The sequence below is a fragment of the Pristiophorus japonicus genome, chromosome 21 (genome assembly GCF_044704955.1).
Source record: "Pristiophorus japonicus isolate sPriJap1 chromosome 21, sPriJap1.hap1, whole genome shotgun sequence".
NCBI classification, from domain to species: domain Eukaryota; kingdom Metazoa; phylum Chordata; class Chondrichthyes; family Pristiophoridae; genus Pristiophorus; species Pristiophorus japonicus.
This window is the reverse complement of record NC_091997.1, coordinates 89,993,691-90,015,530: the sequence shown is the minus strand read 5'-3', so window position 1 is coordinate 90,015,530 and position 21,840 is coordinate 89,993,691. Positions and strand designations below refer to the sequence as shown.

The following is a 21,840-nucleotide window of genomic DNA, read 5'->3' as shown; positions in this document are numbered from 1 at the left end:
TCAGGACCGTATCCAGGTTTCTCTTCACAGAACAAAGAGTTACATGTACCTTTATATGTTTTACAACAGTTACAAAACAGCTTACTGCAGTTACACAGCTCATCACGGCTGGACACAAGCCAATCATAACGATTATAGATTACATATAGGTTTTTTAATCCAATAGAATTCTCCTAGTAACCAGGGAACCATTGTCAATTTGGGTTGATCGATGACTTTATATGTTCTCTCCCTAGTTCTTTCATCTGGGAGAATTAATTGGTTTATGGCCTTGTTCACAGGAGATGGCTTCCTTCTTATCTCTGCCTTCCCAGGCATTCCTACAGTGGGCCTCACAGGGTTATTGCTCGGTCAGTGAACGTTCAACAGTTCACAGTTTGACTACCTGATTTCCCATAATGCCTGGGCAGCCATTTTATGTGTGTGTCCATTTAAGCTTATGTGAGTTCTAAATATCCAGCAGGTGCCTAATGCCTAAGTCTATATATATCTTTCGACTCTCTACAACAAACAGGAAGCGGTTGAAAACCACAACTTCCGTGATTCGTCCCTTGTGGACAATTGCCAAATTCCTTTAACGTCCGGGAGCTGGAGAGACTGGGTAATAATTTGCCGGGTAACGTTCTGCAGGCATTTGTAACATTTTTAGTGATTTTTAAGTTTTATTTCATAGGATTACCCAGAATATATGGCACAGAGACAGGCCATTCGGCCCAACCATTCCAGGCTGCCGTTTATACTCCACTCAACCCTCCTCCTGTCTTTCCTCATCTAAATCTATCAGCATAACCCTCTATTCCCTTCTCCCTGATATGCTTGTTTAGCCTCCCCTTACATGCATCTATACTATTCGCTTCAACCACTCCTTGTGGTAGCGACTTCCACATTCTTACCACTCTCTGGGTAAAGACGTTTCTTCTGAATTCCCCATTGGGTTTCTTGGTGATTATCTTACATTGATGGCCTCTAGTTATGCTCTTCCCCACAAGTGGAAACATTCTCTCTATATCCACTCGATCAAAATCTTTCATAATTTTAAAGACCTCTATTAGGTCACCCCTCAGCCTTTTTTCCAAGAGAAAAGAGACCCAGCCTGTTCATCCTTTGCTTCCTGGTATGTATACCCTCGCTGTAGCTGTTGGAGCTGTCTGTAGTTGGCAAGAAAAATGGAAGCCAAAACCAGTTTGTAAAGATTACTTGGATTGGTTGGTTTAGGGCCTGTATAACCAATGTAAGGTTAACTTTATATAAGGTTTAATTCCATAGATAGGTGTGGGGAAATAATGTGGTGTTGAGTAAGCTCCCCCAGCCTTGCATTAATAATCAAAGGACATGGCGATCTGGTGGGAAAGTGGAGTTGAGGTCACATATCAGCCATATATTGAATAGCGGAAAGGCTCGAAGGGCCGTATGGCCTACTACTCCTCCTAATTCTTATGTTTGAATAAGTAATGTTTTAAATCTCTCTCTATTTTATGAACAATATGTTGGATTTGATGGCTTTGTGTTCTCCAGATGACCAAAATCAGAAGCTTCATTTGATCAGTTGTGCTGATACACCAGGTTCAGATCTTCTGAAAGTGGAATACATTAAGGTTATGTATAATTCTTCCATTAAACTTGGCCTATACATCAAATATAGATGTAGTGGTTCCAGTCAGTTACAAAGAATTTTATATAGGTTCCTATTGATCAGCATTTTCTCCTCAATATGTCAATACTGAAGTAAATTAATTATTTTTTTAATGTCTTTGCAGGCTGATAAAAATGGCCCACATTTTAAAACGAATTATGACAGCACGGAACAAATGCTCAAGGTAAGCACCTATTTTGATAAGCAAACTACCTTGGAAGCACAATGGCCAGATGGTGAACACAGGTTTAACAGAGAATCCTTACAAAATTTGTTCTTGCAGATAAGAGTAATGCTTTGAAATCTAGGCTAATAAGCTTTATTCACAAGGAACTGCACTTTGATGGTAGGAAACAAAAAAAGACCACAAAACTGACTCATACTGATAAAGAAAATGTCATCCCATTTATTTTTTGGGGTTATGACATTCAAGTTTTAAAAAAATATTGAAGGGCATTTGTTCTAATTTCTTAACCCACAGGGTAAATATAATCTATTTGTTAATGTCAGATATAATAGGTATATGATCTCCTAAAATGACCCACTTCTAAATTTTAGGTTGACTGAATAGTGGTCAAATTAATACATCATTTTAATTGAATGGTGTGCAATACAGTACAAAGGGATGGCATTTATTCTGATTATATGTGTAGTACTTTTAGTGGCGTGAGCTCATTACCATCCCTTTGTACATTCAGTAAAAATTACTACTTTAAGCTCGCAGAACGTACAAAGGGGTAGCGTTGATCTGGTTATATGAAAATCATAGAATGATACAGCACAGATGGAGAACATTCGTACTATAAACTCCCAGACCATGCAAAGGGATGGAATTTGGTCTACTTGTATGTAGAGTAGCAGTGCTGGCTGCTTGAAATCACAGCAGTATTATGAACACTTTCTCTTGTGTTTAAGGAAAAAAATTTGTTCATGCAACTGTCAAAGCTTGAAAAATTTCAACACTCTCCGACCCATAAAACCTCTTTGCATTGCATTGAAATCCCTAAATATGCCACCCTACACCAAGCAATGATCTTGTTGCACTTCAAGTTCCAAATATCGACTTGACATGATTGGATTAAAATGAAGAATTTGGCACCAAATTCTGTGAGGTTGAAGAAAAAGTTTGAATTTCAGAGGAGAAGCAACATTTATCTAGTGTGGTTCCTTCATCTCCCTCTGCCACCTGTTTCATATTACTTGGGTAGCTGAGTTTCCACTGAGAATGATCAGATGCTACAAGTCTAACTGTATGTGTAAAATCGTGTGATATCGGCTGGAAAGAGTATGTTGCTCTGCCTACCAGCCATTGTCCCAGATTCCTCCATCACCGTCCCTGGGTGTATTTTGTCCCACCCTCAGATCAAAGCCACCAGAGGTGGCAGCATAGCATTGTACAGTTAGGTGGGAGTGGTCCTGGGGTCCTCAACTTTGACTCCGGACCCCATGAAGTCTCATGACATCAGGTCAAACATGGGCAAGGAAACCTCCTGCTGATTTCCACCTACTGCCCTCCCTCGGTGGATGAATGAGTACTCCTCCATGTTGAACATCAACAGGAGTCAGCACTCAGGATAGCAAGGGTACAGAATATTCTCTGGGTGCGGGACTTCAGTGTCCATCACCAAGAGTGGCTTCATTTCTGACTGGGCTGGCCAATTCCTGAAGCACATAGCTGCCAGACTAGACTTGCGGCAGATGGTGAGAGAACCGACACGAGGGAATAACCTACTTGACCTCGTCCTCACCAATTCTACCTGTTGCCGATGCATCTGTCCATGTCAACATTGGTAGGAGTGACCACCGCAAAGTCCTTGTGGAGACCAAGTCTTGATATCACACTGAGGACACCCTCCATTATGTTGTGTGGCACTGCCACCATGGCAAGTGGAATAGATTAAGAACAGATCTAGCAGCTCAAAACTAGGCATCCACGAGGTGATATGGGTCATGAGCAGCAGTGGAATGTATTTCACCTCAATCTGTAACCTGATGGTTGCATGAGTTTCAGATAAAATGGAGGCATTTTCCCCTCACTCCACCATTAAGCCAGGCGACCAACCCTGGTTCAATGAGGAGTGTAGAACAGCATGCCATAAGCAGCACCAGGCGTACCTGGAAATGTGGTGAAACTACAAAAGATGACTACATGTGCTAAACAGCAGATGCAGCATGCTATAGACAGCGTTAAGCAACTCATTAGGACAAAGCTCTATGATTCTGCTACATCCAATCATGAATAGTGCTGGACAATTAAACAACGAATGGGAGGAGGAACATGAACATCCCTATCCTCAATAATGATGGAGCCCAGCACATGAATGCAAACGGCGAGGCTGAAGCATTCGTAACTATCTTCAGTTGGAAATGATGAGTGAATGATCCTCCTCGGCCCCCTCCAGAGGTCACCACTATTAAGATGCTGGTCTTCAGCCAGTTCGATTTACTCCACACGATATCCAGTAACAGCTGAGCGCACTTGATTCAGCAAAGACTATGAATCCTGACAACATCCCGAAGTACTATGCTGCAGAGCTAACCGCGCCTCCATTCAAGCTCTTCCAGTGCATCTACAACACTAGCATCTATCCGACAATATGGAAAATTGCCTGGTGTGTGTCTTGTCCGGAAAAACCAGGACCAATCCAACCTAATTTACCTCCCTATCCACCTACTTCTAATCATAAGTAAAGTAATGGAAGTAGTCAACAGTGCTAGCGAGCGGCACTTCTCACCAATAACCTGCTCACCGATGTCCAGTTTGGGTTCCACCATGACTACTCGGCTCCAGACCTCATTAAAGCCTTGGTCCAAACATCGAGAAAAGAGCTGAATTCCAGAGGTGAAGTGAGTGTGACTGCCCTTGACATCAAGGCAACATTCGACCAAAGAGCTTTAGCCAAACTGAAGTCGACTATGACTGGGGGAAACCTCTCCACTGGCTTGGAGTCATACCGAGCACAAAGGAAGATGGTTGTGATTGTTGGAGGCCAATCATCTCAACCCAGGACATCGCTGCAGGAGTTCCTCAATACAGTGCCTGACACCCAACTATCTTTAGCTACTTCATCAATAACCTTCCCTTCATCATATGGTCAGAAGTGGGGCTGTTCTCTGATGATTGCAGAGTGTTCAATTTCATTCGCTATTCCTCAGATAATGAAGTAGTTCATGCCTGCATGCAGCAAAACCTGGAAACATCCAGACTTGGGCTGATATGTGGCAAGTTACATTGTCTGGCACTTATGTGGTGCTAATGAGCATCTACAATAAGAAAAAGCCTAACCTCCTCCATGACATTGGCATTACCATCGCTGAATCCCCCACCATCAACATTCTGTGGGTTGTCATTGACCAGAAACTGAACCAGAGCAGGTCAGGGGCTGGGTATTCTGTGTCTAGTGGCTCACCACCTGACTCCCCAAAGCCCCTCCACCTTCAAGGCACAAGTCAGGAGTGTGATGCAACATTCTCCACTTGCCTGGATGGGTGCAGCTGTGACACTACAGTCAAGAACCTTGTCATCACCCAGGACACAGTAATTCACTTTATCGACACCTCATCCATTCACTACCTCCACCACTGACACACCATGGACGCATTGACAGCATCTTGACAGGGTCAAAATCCTGGAACACCCCACCTAACTGCATTGTAGTTGTACCTTCAGCTCATGGACTGCAGTGGTTCAAGATAATCCACCATCACCTGTTTGAGGGCAACTAGGGATGGATAGTCAACACCAGTTTTGCTAGTGACGGCCACATCCTGAGAGTGACTTTATATAAAAAAAAGATATCTCACCATGCATGGAGGAGGAAACATTTTCAGTGGTGGTCTCCTTTTATTCATTTTAGTTTTTTCAAATAAAGCTTACCAAAAAAACCTGCTTTGCAAAGGCTGGCTCCCTGATGAGGTGCTGTGTTAGTTGTTCTCAGCTTGGGGCACTGAAGTGTGATGTTACGGCTCTCCGGTTAGGTTCCGAGTATATCAAACAGCCCCGTGTTTGCCCTGGGCAGGTGATGAATGCGAGATTTTAGATCTGCATACTTGAGCATTGTTGCAATGTGCAATCTCAGAATTTGAGAGATGACCCTGATGGGAGGTCAGCCACTTCGTGATAAGCTGCACTTAAAAAGCAGCTGCAACAAATGGATGAGGGGAATAAGGAGGAAGTATTTTTTCTGATCGACCTTCTTAACTATCTCTTGCAATTTCTGTCCCCTCTGCTGTCTGTACTATATCACTGGTGTACCTCCTGTTATTTATAAGTTTTGAACCCAACTTCTATGCCCCTCCCTATCTCTGTAATCTCCTTCAGCCTCACAACTCCCTCCGCCCCCCCCGCCCCCCCCGAGATGTCTGCCCTCCTGAGCATCCCTGATTGTAACTGTTCAACCATTGGTGGTCGTGTCTTCTGTTGCCTAGGCCCCAAACTCTGCAACTCCCTAAACCTCTCTGCCTCTCTACATATCTTTCCTTCTTTAAGACGAGCCTTAAAACCTATCTCTTTGACCAAGCTTTTGGTCATCTGCCGTAATCTTAAAGGCGCTATATAAATATAAGTTGTTAACCAGACAAATTTGCAATGAATTGAATGTATGTTGAAAAGATTGTGCTATTACACATGCTTGTCATGTTTCTGACCCATTTTACTAAATCACTACTACACCTTATTGCTACTGCTTGTGCTCAATAAAGATTGCTAATAAATCTCTTCTTTCCCAACAGTTCAACTCTATAGATCTATTATTCACTCAGTTAAACCCACATAATTTGTGACGTGTAGATGCATTTCTTTCTTCATTTCTGTTGCTCACTCGCAATGCATTCCCAAACCAGGCATCTGCCTATGTTTGTTTCCTGTTTATAAAATAACGCTGTGTCTCGCTCAATTGCAAATTTTTTTTTTTTTTGGGTGCCAATTCTTGTCAGATCAACTCCAGCGCCAAAGATAACTTTGCGCTATTTACACTTGATCTTAGCCAAAAGGCCGAGAGGGGAAGCTGCACCATTCCTGGAAGCACTGCAATACCAGGTCGGTGCATGGAGTGGATGGGGAAAGCCCCTGTTCCATCTCCCTGTTCCAAAAAACAATTCAATATCTGGTCCCCATAGGGGATATTAAACTGATAAGAACAAATACTGATAAGAACAGATACTACACTTGATCTTAGCCAAAAGGCCGAGAAGCGATTGCAAATTCTGCTTGCTTTTAATTTTTTAATTTTGTAAGATCTTTAGTAGCAGTTTTGCCGAATGGCTTGCGAGTGATGGTTAGGTGTACCCCTCTTGCTGTGGCTTTTTTTTTCCCAACAAGTGGCATGAACATATTTGACAAAATCTATAGATTACAAAAATAATTTTGAAAAGCAGAAAGCAAATGTGCATGCAAATGTTCTAAACTCTAAAGTTTGATTGCAATGCGTTATAGTTATCTGTTGTAACTATCAGTAAATAGAATGGATCGCATTTTCATTTTTTTTGTGTGAAATCAACAGGTCACATTTTCTTCACTTAATTTTCTTCTGCATACAAAAGCTTTACTCTCAACCATCAATTTCCTGACTGCAGTTGTCCCGTCGGGCAATGTGGGCTCGATTGATAAGGATCACGAGGAAAAGGCACAAAAGCCGGAGCAGGATAAAGGGGCTGTTACAAAAACAGGTACAGGGCACTACCAGCACTTTTTTGGAATGTTTGGTGAGTTGTGCAAGTACTCATAAACGGAGAGAGAAATCACAAGTTGTGCATTCCACACTCCTCTTTTCCAGTAGTGGATAATATTTACTTTTGCTGGTATTGCCATTCCACAGTTTAATCGATTATGATTTTATGGTAGCTAAAATGCCATTTATGTCTTCTTTGTGGTGACTTTACACTTGTACCTCAACTGCATGGCAAACAAAAAATATTCTGGATGACTTTTTAAAAATGTTAATATCTGCTTATCTCTCCTGAGGATTATCTCCAACCTTCTCCCCTCTTCTGGAAGTTATGATATGTTGAGGTATAATTCTGGGGCACTGGTGCCCATGCAGCCACTTTGAAGTTGAGATCCTGGGCAGTCAGAAGGGGACAGAGGGGGCGTCGTGGCTTGGCTCGGTTTGCATTTGCCGAGTTAACTGTGGCTGCACTTGAGAAGCAGTTCATTGGATGTGAAACACTTTGGGGCAGCTGAATGGGAATGTTGAACAATGAAAGTACTGGGAACTGAGCCTGTGAAACAATGCCATGTGTCTGTGCTCAAGTCATGGAAGTTTAGGCAATAAGAGTCAAACTACGTTTCTTAAAAATATATCTCCTTGAAGGGATTATGACTGCTTTAAAATATATAAATAGTGTCTTATAATATTGCTCAATCATTTCTGTCAGCAACAGGAACTAATGTCAGACGATATGAAACACTTGATATAAATGCAAGTTGCTCGTCATCTTCATTAGCACTTTTTTTGCTGCCCTTTTTGAATTGTTCACCTTGTGTCAGTCAGATATTTGGTCAGATTAATACACAAGTGCTTATTTGAGCCCTTTCCCCGACTGACTGCACTTTGAAGCTGTGACACCCCTGAGGAGACATTTTCAGATCTAATGCAATGCGATACATACATGCTAGATGCAATTTGTTAAATTGGGTTTCTTTTTCAATTGAAATTGTTTGCACATCACCATTAATTAATTGGGAAAATACAGTGAGTTTGCAAACCATCTTTGATCCTTGCCCAGTCTTCGCTTGTCATTAGTTGAGCTTCTGTGCTCAAATCATGAAAGTGTAGGCAATAAGAGCCAAGCTACGTTTCTTAAAAATATTCTCCTTGAAGGGATTATGACTGCCTTAAAATATCTAAACAATGTCTTCTGATATTGAATAAAAACAGAGAATGCTGGGAATCTCGGCGGGTCAGGCAGCATCTGTGGAGAGAGAAGCAGAGTTAAAGTTTCAGGTCGATGACCTTTCGTCATAACTGGAAAGATTTAGAGATGTAACAGATTTTAAGCAAGTGGCGAGGCAGGGGGAGGGGAGGAGAGGAAAGAACAAAAGGTAAGGTTTGTGATAGGGTGGGAGGCAGGAGAGATCAAATGACAAAAGGTATGATTGTACAAAGCAAAAAGAGGTGGTAATAGGACAAGTAAAGAAACAAAAGCTGAGCCTAGAAGAGGTGTAAATGGGATTCCCACCACCTCTCCTGAAGGCGCTGCTCAGTGCCGAGCTTACGGCTCACATCCCATCGTAGGCAACGAGGCCCAAACAGCAGTGCCTGGTCTCCAGTCATCTTGGACCCCCTTGCCACTGGACTAAGACCTTGCTCTGCTAAGCCCGTATGGCAGCTGGTGTGCAACGACTACCCCACATTAAAAGAACTCACGCACAGCCATCTTCCACCCTACAACCACTGTCTGTCCCACCTGTGACAGAGACTGTAATTCCCGTATTGGACTGTTCAGTCACCTGAGAGCTCACTTTAAGAGTGGAAGCAAGTCTTCCTTGACTTCAAGGGACTGCTTATGATGACAAAATGGGAATGGCAGAACCATCAACAGCTACTTGGGAACCTGTTGTATCTAACTTTCTCCAGTTCTGACGAAAGGTCATTAACATGAAGCGTTAACTCTCTTCCTCTGTCCACAGATGCTGCCTGATTATCTGATGAGAATTTTCAGCATTTTCTGTTTTATTTGCACCGTTGTATGATTTTGATACAGCTATTGAGAAATCTTCTGAATATCTTTTTCTACAGTTTTGAAAAGCTCCAGGGATACTGAGCTGGTTAATTTCAAAATGTTTGCCATGATGGATGCATTTAATGTGACTGTATGTGATGAGAAGTGCAGTATTGCGGACATTCGAGTGCAAGGTAAGGCCTGCGTTGAATGGAAGCCAGCACTGTTATTTTGTTCTTCATCCTTCTTCCAGTTTACAAACTTCCTTATTGGATTGGATTGCTTTGATTTTAGTTCACACTAGAATGCTTACCTGCAGCATAGGTCAGCACTGTGAGGTTATCCGCTTTGGCAGAAATAATAGAAAAGCAAATTATAATTTAAGTGGAGAAAAATTGCAAAATGCTGCGATACAGATAGACCTGGGGGTTCTTGTGCATGGAACACAAAAAGTTAGTATGCAGGTACAGCAAGTAATCAGGAAGGCAAATTAAATGTTGACCTTTATTGCAAGGGGGATAGAGTATAAAAGCAGGGAAGTCCTGCTACAACTGTACAGGGAATTGGTGAGGCCACACCTGGAGTACTGCGTACAGTTTTGGTCTCCGTATTTAAGGAAACATAGAAACATAGAAAATAGGTGCAGGAGCAGGCCATTCAGCCCTTCTAGCCTGCACCGCCATTCAATGAGTTCATGGCTGAACATGAAACTTCAGTACCCCCTTCCTGCTTTCTCACCATACCCCTTGATCCCCCGAGTAGTAAGGACTTCATCTAACTCCCTTTTGAATATATTTAGTGAATTGGCCTCAACTACTTTCTGTGATAGAGAATTCCACAGGTTCACCACTCTCTGGGTGAAGAAGTTTCTCCTCATCTCGGTCCTAAATGGCTTACCCCTTATCCTCCGACTGTGACCCCTGGTTCTGGACTTCCCCAACATTGGGAACATTCTTTCTGCATCTAACCTGTCTAAACCCGTCAGGATTTTAAACGTTTCTATGAGGTCCCCTCTCATTCTTCTGAACTCCAGTGAATACAAGCCCAGTTGATCCAGTCTTTCTTGATAGGTCAGTCCCACCATCCCGGGAATCAGTCTGGTGAACCTTTGCTGCACTCCCTCAATAGCAAGAATGTCCTTCCTCAAGTTAGGAGACCAAAACTGTACACAATACTCCAGGTGTGGCCTCACCAATGCCCTGTACAACTGTAGCAACACCTCCCTGCCCCTGTACTCAAATCCCCTCGCTATGAAGGCCAACATGCCATTTGCTTTCTTAGCTGCATGCCACCCTTCAATGACTGATGTACCATGACACCCAGGTCTCGTTGCACCTTCCCTTTTCCTAATCTGTCACCATTCAGATAATAGTCTGTGTCTCTGTTTTTACCACCAAAGTGGATAACCTCACATTTATCCACATTATACTTCATCTGCCATGCATTTGCCCACTCACCTAACCTATCCAAGTCACTCTGCAGCCTCATAGCATCCTCCTCGCAGCTCACACTGCCACCCAACTTAGTGTCATCCGCAAATTTGGAGATACTACATTTAATCCCTTCGTCTAAATCATTAATGTACAATATAAACAGCTGGGGCCCCAGCACAGAACCTTGCGGTACCCCACTAGTCACTGCCTGCCATTCTGAAAAGTACCCATTTACTCCTACTCTTTGCTTCCTGTCTGACAACCAGTTCTCAATCCATGTGCTTTAACTTTGCACGTTAATCTCTTGTGTGGGACTTTGTCGAAAGCCTTCTGATAGTCCAAATATACTACATCAACTGGTTCTCCTTTGTCCACTTTACTGGAAACATCCTCAAAAAATTCCAGAAGATTTGTCAAGCATGATTTCCCTTTCACAAATCCATGCTGACTTGGACCTATCATGTCACCATTTTCCAAATGTGCTGCTATGACATCCTTAATAATTGATTCCATCATTTTACCCACTACTGAGGTCAGGCTGACCGGTCTATAATTCCCTGTTTTCTCACTCCCTCCTTTTTTAAAAAGTGGGGTTACATTGGCTACCCTCCACTCGATAGGAACTGATCCAGAGTCAATGGAATGTTGGAAAATGACTGTCAATGCATCCGCTATTTCCAAGGCCACCTCCTTAAGTACTCTGGGATGCAGTCCATCAGGCCCTGGGGATTTATCGGCCTTCAATCCCATCAATTTCCCCAACACAATTTCCCGACTAATAAAGATTTCCCTCAGTTCCTCCTCCTTACGAGACCCTCTGACCCTTTTTATATCCGGAAGGTTGTTTGTGTCCTCCTTAGTGAATACCGAACCAAAGTACTTGTTCAATTGGTCTGCCATTTCTTTGTTCACCGTTATGACTTCCCCTGATTCTGACTGCAGGGGACCTACGTTTGTCTTTACTAACCTTTTTCTCTTTACATACCTATAGAAACTTTTGCAATCCGCCTTAATGTTCCCTGCAAGCTTCTTCTCGTACTCCATTTTCCCTGCCCTAATCAAACCCTTTGTCCTCCTCTGCTGAGTTCTAAATTTCTCCCAGTCCCCGGGTTCGCTGCTATTTCTGGCCAATTTGTATGCCACTTCCTTGGCTTTAATACTATCCCTGATTTCCCCAGATAGCCACGGTTGAGCCACCTTCCCTTTTTTATTTTTACGCCAGACAGGAATGTACAATTGTTGTAGTTCATCCATGCGATCTCTAAATGTCTGCCATTGCCCATCCACAGTCAACCCCTTAAGTATCATTCGCCAATCTATCCTAGCTAATTCACGCCTCATACCTTCAAAGTTACCCTTCTTTAAGTTCTGGACCATGGTCTCTGAATTAACTGTTTCATTCTCCATCCTAATGCAGAATTCCACCATATTATGGTCACTCTTCCCCAAGGGGCCTCGCACAATGAGATTGCTAATTAATCCTCTCTCATTACACAACACCCAGTATAAGATGGCTTCCCCCCTAGTTGGTTCCTCGACATAGTGGTCTAGAAAACCATCCCATATGCACTCCAGGAAATCCTCCTCCACCGTATTGCTTCCAGTTTGGCTAGCCCGATCTATGTGCATATTAAAGTCACCCATTATAACTGCTGCACCTTTATTGCATGCACCCCTAATTTCCTGTTTGATGCCCTCCCCAACATCACTACTACTGTTTGGAGGTCTGTACACAACTCCCACTAATGTTTTTTGCCCTTTGGTGTTCTGCAGCTCTACCCATATAGATTCCACATCATCCAAGCTAATGTCTTTCCTAACTCTTGCATTAATCTCCTCTTTAACCAGCAATGCTACCCCACCTCCTTTTCCTTTTATTCTATCCTTCCTGAATGTTGAATACCCCTGGATGTTGAGTTCCCAGCCCTGATCATCCTGGAGCCACGTCTCCGTAATCCCAATCACATCATATTTGTTAACATCTATTTGCACAGTTAATTCATCCACCTTATTGCGGATACTCCTTGCATTAAGACACAAAGCCTTCAGGCTTGTTTTTTTAACACCCTTTGTCCTTTTAGAATTTTGCTGGACAGTGGCCATTTTTGTTCTTTGCCTTGGGTTTCTCTGCCCTCCACTTTTCCTCATCTCCTTTCTGTCTTTTGCTTTTGCCTCCCTCTGTCTCCCTGCATTGGTTCCCATCCCCCTGCCATATTAGTTTAACTCCTCCCCAACAGCACTAGCAAACACTCCCCCTAGGACATTGGTTCCGGTCCTGCCCAGGTGCAGACCGTCCGGTTTGTACTGGTCCCACTTCTCCCAGAATCGGTTTCAATGCCCCAGGAATTTGAATCCCTCCCTGCTGCACCACTGCTCAAGCCACGTATTAATCTGCGCTATCCTGCGATTCCTACTCTGACTAGCACGTGGCACTGGTAGCAATCCCGAGATTACTACTTTTGAGGCCCTACTTTTTAATTTAGCTCCTAGCTCCTTAAATTCGTTTCGTAGGACCTCATCCCTTTTTTTAACCTATGTCGTTGGTACCAATGTGCACCACGACAACTGGCTGTTCTCCCTCCCATTTCAGAATGTCCTGCACCCGCTCCGAGACATCCTTGACCCTTGCACCAGGGAGGCAACATACCATCCTGGAGTCTCGCTTGCGGCCGCAGAAACGCCTCTCTATTCCCCTCACCATTGAATCCCCTATCACTATCGTGCTCCCACTCTTTTTCCTGCCCTCCTGTGCAGCAGAGCCAGCCACGGTGCCATGAACTTGGCTGCTGCTGCCCTCCCCTGATGAGTCATCTCCCCCAACAGTACTCAAAACGGTGTATCTGTTTTGCAGGGATATGACCACAGGGGACCCCTGCATCCTTGCACTACTCTTTCTGCTGGTCTTACATTCCCTATCTGGCTGTGGACCCTTATCCTGCGGTAAGACCAACTCATGTGCTCCAGAGTGAATCCACCCTCAGCTCCAACTCCGCAACGCGGTCCATCAGGAGCTCGAGGCGGATACACTTCCCGCACACGTAGTCGTCAGGGACACTGGAAGTGTCCCTGAGTTCCCACATGGTACAGGAGGAGCATAACACCCGACCGAGCTCTCCTGCCATGACTTAACCCTTAGATACACTTAAATTGGCAACAACAATGTTAAAAGTTACTGACTAATATAAAAAAGAAAAAGAAAAACTACTCACCAATCACCAGCCAATCACTTACCCCCAAGGCTGTGACGTCACCTTTCTGTTTCTTTCTACTTCTTTTTTGCCTTCTCCCTGTAGCTGCACAAGTACGCCTCTCGCCAACCCCGGACTTACGCCTCAGCGACCACGAACTCCTGCTGCCTCTCGCTGCCTTTTGTAGGCCTCTCGCTGACCCTGGACTCCCGCTGCCTCTCGCGGCCTTTTGTAGGCCTCTCGCCAACCCCGGACTCGCCTCAGCGACCACGAACTCCCGCTGCCTCTCGCTGCCTTTTGTAGGCCTCTCGCCGACCCCGGACTCGCGCCTCAGCGACCACGAACTCCCGCTGTCTCTTGCGGCCTTTTGTAGGCCTCTCGCCGACCCCGGACTCGCGCCTCAGCGACCACGAACTCCCGCTGCCTCTCGCGGCCTTTTGTAGGCCTCTCGCCGACCCCGGACTCGCGCCTCAGCGACCACGAACTCCCGCTGCCTCTCGCTGCCTTTTGTAGGCCTCTCGCTGACCCCGGACTCGCGCCTCAGCGACCACGAACTCCCGCTGCCTCTCGCGGCCTTTTGTAGGCCTCTCGCCGACCCCGGACTCACGCCTCAGCGACCACGAACTCCCGCTGCCTCTCGCGGCCTTTTGTAGGCCTCTCGCATTGGAGACTGTCCAGGGAAGGTTCACTAGGTTGATTCCAGAGATGAGAGGGTTGACTTATGAAGATAGGTTAAGTAAGTTGGGCCTATAATCATTGGAGTTCAGAAGAATGAGAGGTGATCTTATTGAAACATAAGATAATGAGGGGGCTCGACAAGGTGGATGCAGAGAGGATATTTCCACTCATAGGGGAAACTAAAACTAGGGGACGTAGCCTTAGAATAAGGGGCCACCCATTTAAAACTGAGATGAGGAGAAATTTCTTATCTGAGGGTTGTAAATCTGTGGAATTCTCTGCCCCAGAGAACTGTGGAGGCTGGGTCATTGAATATATTTAGGGTGGAGATGGACAGATTTTTGAGTGATAAGGGAGTTAAGGGTTATGGGGAGTGGGCAGGGAAGTGGATCAGATCAGCCATGGTCTTATTGAATGGCGGAGCAGGCTCGAGGGGCCAAGTGGCCTCATCCTGCTCATATTTCTTATATTCTTAATGATCCACTTTTGTTCTAAAAATAAGTTTAGTCATTCTGATTAATTTCCTTGTTCCTCATTCAATGTGTGCTGGAATGTCTAAGCTGTTTGGACCTTATTTTGAAAATACCAGTGCTTTCACTATTGAGAGCGATCTGGTGAATAGAATAGATTAAAAAAAATTAAATGACTGAAATGATCGAAGTCCAAAGCCTTTCGATTGGCATCACCTGCCAATCCCTTTCATGGCCAAAATTCTGCTCAGGATCTCCTTCCTTTTGCCAAAGACTGGTAACAGCCCATAACATATTTTCCTTCAGTAAGATATTTTTAGTACCTTTCTCTAGCCGTTGGTTGTTCCCACAAGTCTTCCTGCTCCTTCTACCAGCTTATCTGCCTCTCCTCAATGTCCCCAATTTTTACCATGTCCTGGTTGCCTTGTCCCGACAGCTGAAAGAACTTTCCAAGTATCACATTGCCAAATATTCTTACCGTTATTCCCCTTCTCCTTTCTTGTACCATGACTTTCACATATGATCTTTGTGACCATACTGTCTGAGAAGTGCCTTGGACAGATTTTCTGAGTTTTCTGTCCTCTATTTTACTCCACTTGTCTAACCACATCTTCTCCTTACTGTGCCTATCTAGCGGGTTCTTCCTCTTCCATCATTTCCTGAACAGGCATTTGATGCCAGGGTTGCTGGTGGAGATCCGCAGTGGGGTACCCCCATTGAGTCTACTTGTAGTGCCCAACCATCACTGTGTCAGATCAATGCAACATCAGCAGAATCTATGGATCAAACCTGGGTTTGTATGGTGCATAACCACCTGTGCCATTGAGTCAGCTATCCTTGAGAATCTTCCTCAGCAGACCATACTCACAAAACCCTGCCGGACTTGTCCAGCTTTGACAGCCCCACATACAGCAAAACACACGTAGGTCTTGAGCCAGGTTGTGTGTGAATGTGGAAGACCAGGTTGAGAAGCAGAATTTCCTTTTGTTCAAATTGACAACCAGATTACACTACAACGGTTGGCTAAATGAAATCCAGGATTAGAATAATTGATGAACAAGTTTTAGTTTAACTTGCTTAAAGCTAGTTAACGGGTATTAATGCTTCAGTCGTTGAAATACAATTTTTAGTAAGTGGGAGGGAAAATGGAAGTGAAGAAAGCTGGAAATGAGTTGTGTGTACTTTAAAATCTAGAATAGTCATCGCAGCGGTGGAGTTCCGATGGGACCACTTGTGGAGAAGGAAAGAATTGTAGAAGTGAAGACTAGGATTGGTTCAAAAAACACTAAGTGCAGGCACCAGCATGAAAAAGCAGCTCGGGGCAACAGTGGATTAAGATACTGATAGAGGCATGAAGAGTGGGTTGTGGTTGGTAAGGTCGTCTTTATATATGCGCAATGCGTTGGTGAACCCACTGGGGAATTCACAGTTCAACTTAGTCTTGCAAACAACCAGGATGGCCTCCGTTATTTGGGATCACTCGGGAGAATGACCATGATATGATCACATTTGACATTGAGCCATTGGCGTTCGCAAGGGTTGGGATAGAGGTCTGTGGTTTCAAGACAGTAAACTGCAATTTGGTGATGGGAAAGCTAAACGAATGATGTGAGAGCACTGCTGAGATAAATTATTCAAGGAAAAATGGAAAACTTATAAAACTACAAGAATTGTACAAAACAAGTATATAATAAAGGGTAATAAGTATCATCATCATAGGCAGTTCCTTGAATCGAGGAAGACTTGCTTCCACTCTAAAAATGAGTTCTTGGGTGAGTGAACAGTCCAATACAGGAATTACAGTCTCTGTTACAGGTAGGACAGACAGTGGTTGAAGGAAAGGGTGGGTGGGACTGGTTTGCCGCACGCTCCTTCTCTGCCTGCGCTTGGTTACTCGAGGTGCTCAGCGCCCTCCCAGATTCACTTCTTCCACTTAGGGCGGTCTTTGGTCAGGGACTCCCAGGTGTCCGTGCATGTTGCATTTTAAACTTGCCATGTAGGAGTTCCGAGTAGAGCGCTTGCTTTGGGAGTCTTGTGCCTGGTAATAAGTATAAGCTTAAAATAGATAGAGAAATTAAGTGGAGATCAGTAAGATCGACAGTCTATAAGCCAACCGGAGCAGGAAGGGAGCTGCTGAAAGAGTATTAGAAAATGTTAAAGACAATTTGTATTTGATGAGTTAGAAGGATTGTAGATGAATTAATCCCCTGAACTAGAAGGCACTGGCTAGAGTAATGAATGGCTCATTGAGTACTGAAGAAGCTCAGCACTATGGGAAGCTGGAAAAGGTAGTGCCTGTACCTAAAAAGAGGGAGAAGTAAGACCCAGATAACGACAAGCCATGAGACTTAAACCAGCACTGGGTAAAATATATCGAGACTGTAATGAGGGGTATCTTTATAATAATTACTGAATAAGTAGTGGCCTGGATTTAGAAAGAAGCCAAGCCTTCTGAACTTTGTGGCAGACACAAATATTGGGAGAATGAGGAATCGTAATGCACATAACTTTCAGGCCTGATTTTTATGTACATATTAAATATTCAGTAAAATTTGAAGATTAAAATCTGATTTAAAAAAAATCTATACACATCTTAAGGTGACACACCATAATACATTTTTAAAAAGCACCTCACATATTTAAAATTAATTGAAATTAAAGTTAATGGTTTCGAAAAAAATATATATTTAAAAAAAAATGTTTTCATAGGGTTTAAAATAAACTTGCCTTAATGGACAGGCTTTTTTAACTGTGTGTTTAAATTTAATTTTTATGCGCTAGGAAGTAGAACTCTTTCTGTTTCAGAGACCCAGTGCCCTCAATAAGAAGTCCCAGATCAGGTATAGCACAGTTGGATCTTGACTAAATCTGGCCCAACAATGTGCCTCAGCCCCAGTGTCCAGAGTACCCACTCCTGCACCATTGTGGTATATATTTTTAATGCTCAACGAGTCATCGTGTTAGCATGTCTGCGTGAGATTGCCTATTGGTGCTGAATTGAGGGCGATAATCAGTTGTGGGACCAGACGAGATCCATTTGAAACCAATTTGAATCTGCTTAGGTTTATTTTACAAAGGACCCTTTCATCCTGTCAATCTAAGCAGGATTGATCCAGGATGCAGAGTTGAAAAGTCAGTGCCTACCCCAAAATCTTCCTTTTTATGGGGGAGCACTTGGCAGAATTTATTAAACTTTCAGTAGGAGATGCAATTGATTTAAAGAAAGAAAGAAAATCTTGGATACATATAGCACCTTTCACGATCACTGGACACCTCAGCGCTTTACAGCCATTAAGTACTTTTTGGAATGTAGTCACTGTTGTAATATGGGAAACATTAGTTTTAAATAAGTGTAATCGTTCTATGGTGTATACAAAGGATGCATAATATGGTCTTATCCACCTTGACAGAGATGGAAATGTCTTCCCTGCCTGGAGTATGGAAGTGACTGTGCCAGTCACACTTCTTACTGTTCACATTGTGGAATTAAAGGGCAGTTTAATAGCTCTGGTGACTTAACAAATATATATTTTTGCTACAATAAAAATTCAGAAAGATATAGTTTCCTCAACTGTTGAGGAATATAGATTGGTAAGAAATCCCTTCTGTGGCAAACTTTCCTTTCCTATTGTTAGAAAAGCCAGTGCAGGTGTCCGGGAACATGTGTAGACAACACCCCAATCCAAAATTGAAAAACTTTTTAAATAAATGAAGTATAAACGAGCTAAAAATATACATAATTGACAACCAGAGAATTTATTGGCCCTGAAATTCCAGTCAGGAGACTTCCGTCGGACGAACGCCTCCGACCCAAAGATTTTTTGCGAAAATACCTGATGGTCCCGGAGACGCCTTCGATTCCGGTCGGAGGCCTTCTTTTCCCCGCATCGCAGCATGTCCCTGTCTTCCAGGTATTAACACACAAGCTGGAGTCACATGGGCCTGGACAACCAATCACAGTGCAGTATTCTCATTGATAGTAATTTAAACTCCGATTTTGTGAGTTCCCATTATTATCAATGAGAATAACCCCAAACACAACATAATAAATAAAAACACCTCACATATTTAAAACAAATTGAAATTAGTTATTAAATGTTTTAGAAAAAATATATATTTTTTGGATTAAAAAAAAAATGTGTTTTAATAGGGTTTAAAATAAACTTACCTTAATGGACAGGGTTTTTAACTCTTAAAATGGGTGTTTAAATTTAATTTTTGTGTGTTTTAAAACTCTTACGCAAGTAAAAGTAGGCAATGCGCCTGCTTTTTTACCAGGCATAAAGGTTTCAAAGACATTCGCTGGGCAAGAGGTGGGCAAATAGCCCAATCTCACCCGCACAAATGTCCTTGCTGCGGGGATGCGGAAGATTTGTCAAGCCAAACATTGACAGATCGGACAAGCCGGTTTTCAGCGTATGCGCACTGCATACCGAAAACGGGCTTTTGCCAGGCCTCGCCGGGTCCGTGCACACTCTGTATGGATCCAGCGAGAACGGGGTTTCATGCCCATTGTTTTACCTGCTTGTGAAATGGCAAAATAATGCCGCTTTCCCTGTGAGCAAAATTGGCTGTCACATTTACCCACATAACTGTGTTGGCACTGGGAAAAGTAATGGGATGTGCTTTGGGACATCCTGATAGAGGTGTTAAGGTGCTATATAAATACAAGTTCTTCACATGCTGTATACTTTGATACTATACTGTGTTGAGGTGTGGTGGTAGTGCAAGTTTAGGTTGTGGTGTTGGTGCAAGTTTTGAAATGTACCATAAGTACGGTGGAGGAGGATTTTCTGGAGTGCATAAGGGATGGTTTTTTAGACCAATATGTCGAGGAACCAACTAGGGGGGAGGCCATCTTAGACTGGGTGTTATGTAATGAGAGAGGATTAATTAGCAATCTCGTTGTGCGAGGCCCCTTGGGGAAGAGTGACCATAATATGGTGGAATTCTGCATTGGGATGGAGAATGAAACAGTTAATTCAGAGACCATGGTCCAGAACTTAAAGAAGGCTAACTTTGAAGGTATGAGGCGTGAATTGGCTGGGATGGATTGGCGAATGATACTTAAGGGGTTGACTGTGGATGGGCAATGGCAGACATTTAGAGACCGCATGGATGAACTACAACAATTGTACATTCCTGTCTGGCATAAAAATAAAAAAGTGAAGGTGGCTCAACCGTGGCTATCAAGGGAAACCAGGGATAGTATTAAAGCCAAGGAAGTGGCATACAAATTGGCCAGAAATAGCAGCGAACCTGGGGACTGGGAGAAATTTAGAACTCAGCAGAGGAGGACAAAGGGTTTGATTAGGGCAGGGAAAATGGAGTATGAGAAGAAGCTTGCAGGGAACATTAAGACGGATTGCAAAAGTTTCTATAGATATGTAAAGAGAAAAAGGTTCGTAAAGACAAACGTAGGTCCCCTGCAGTCAGAATCAGGGGAAGTCATAGCGGGGAACAAAGAAATGGCGGACCAATTGAACAATTACTTTGGTTCGGTATTCGCTCAGGAGGACACGAACAACCTTCCGGTTATAAAAGGGGTCGGGGGGTCTAGTAAGGAGGAGGAACTGAGGGAAATCCTTATTAGCCGGGAAATTGTGTTGGGGAAATTGATGGGATTGAAGGCCGATAAATCCCCAGGGCCTGATGGACTGCATCCCAGAGTACTTAAGGAGGTGGCCTTGGAAATAGTGGATGCGTTTACAGTCATTTTCCAACATTCCATTGACTCTGGATCAGTTCCTATGGAGTGGAGGGTAGCCAATGTAACCCCACTTTTTAAAAAAGGAGGGAGAGAGAAAACAGGGAATTATAGACCGGTCAGCCTGACATCGGTAGTTGGTAAAATGATGGAATCAATTATTAAGGATGTCATAGCAGTGCATTTGGAAAGAGGTGACATGATAGGTCCAAGTCAGCATGGATTTGTGAAAGGGAAATCATGCTTGACAAATCTTCTGGAATTTTTTGAGGATGTTTCCAGTAGAGTGGATAAGGGAGAACCAGTTGATGTGGTATATTTGGACTTTCAGAAGGTGTTCGACAAGGTCCCACACAAGAGATTGATGTGCAAAGTTAGAGCACATGGGATTGGGGGTAGTGTACTGACATGGATTGAGAACTGGTTGTCAGACAGGAAGCAAAGAGTAGGAGTAAATGGGTACTTTTCAGAATGGCAGGCAGTGACTAGTGGGGTACCGCAAGGTTCTGTGCTGGGGCCCCAGCTGTTTACACTGTACATTAATGATTTAGATGAGGGGATTAAATGTAGTATCTCCAAATTTGCGGATGACACTAAGTTGGGTGGCAGTGTGAGCTGCGAGGAGGATGCTGTGAGGCTGCATAGTGACTTGGATAGGTTAGGTGAGTGGGCAAATGCATGGCAGATGAAGTATAATGTGGATAAATGTGAGGTTATCCACTTTGGTGGTAAAAACAGAGAGACAGACTATTATCTGAATGGTGACAGATTAGGAAAAGGGGAGGTGCAAAGAGACCTGGGTGTCATGGTACATCAGTCATTGAAGGTTGGCCTGCAGGTACAGCAGGCAGTTAAGAAAGCAAATGGCACGTTGGCCTTCATAGCGAGGGGATTTGAGTACAGGGGCAGGGAGGTGTTGCTACAGTTGTACAGGGCCTTGGTGAGGCCACACCTGGAGTATTGTGTACAGTTTTGGTCTCCTAACCTGAGGAAGGACATTCTTGCTATTGAGGGAGTGCAGTGAAGGTTCATCAGACTGATTCCCGGGATGGCGGGACTGACCTATCAA

At 43.6% G+C, this 21,840-nt stretch overlaps 1 protein-coding gene and 1 non-coding gene across 3 annotated transcripts in view; one reads left to right on the top strand and one right to left on the bottom strand.

Annotated features, from left to right (window-relative positions):
* vps13c (vacuolar protein sorting 13 homolog C) overlaps positions 1-21,840 on the top strand; it is a 385,292-nt gene that overhangs the window by 168,556 nt on the left and 194,896 nt on the right. For both annotated transcript variants that reach the window (XM_070865206.1, XM_070865205.1), the window contains 4 exons: positions 1,516-1,595; positions 1,758-1,817; positions 7,135-7,300; positions 9,373-9,489. In XM_070865206.1, the coding sequence (XP_070721307.1) occupies positions 1,516-1,595; positions 1,758-1,817; positions 7,135-7,300; positions 9,373-9,489 (423 nt within the window). The remainder of the gene's footprint in view (positions 1-1,515; positions 1,596-1,757; positions 1,818-7,134; positions 7,301-9,372; positions 9,490-21,840) is intronic.
* LOC139234190 (U2 spliceosomal RNA) lies at positions 6,635-6,830 on the bottom strand. The gene has a single exon (XR_011588291.1). It is a non-coding gene; the product is annotated as a U2 spliceosomal RNA (small nuclear RNA).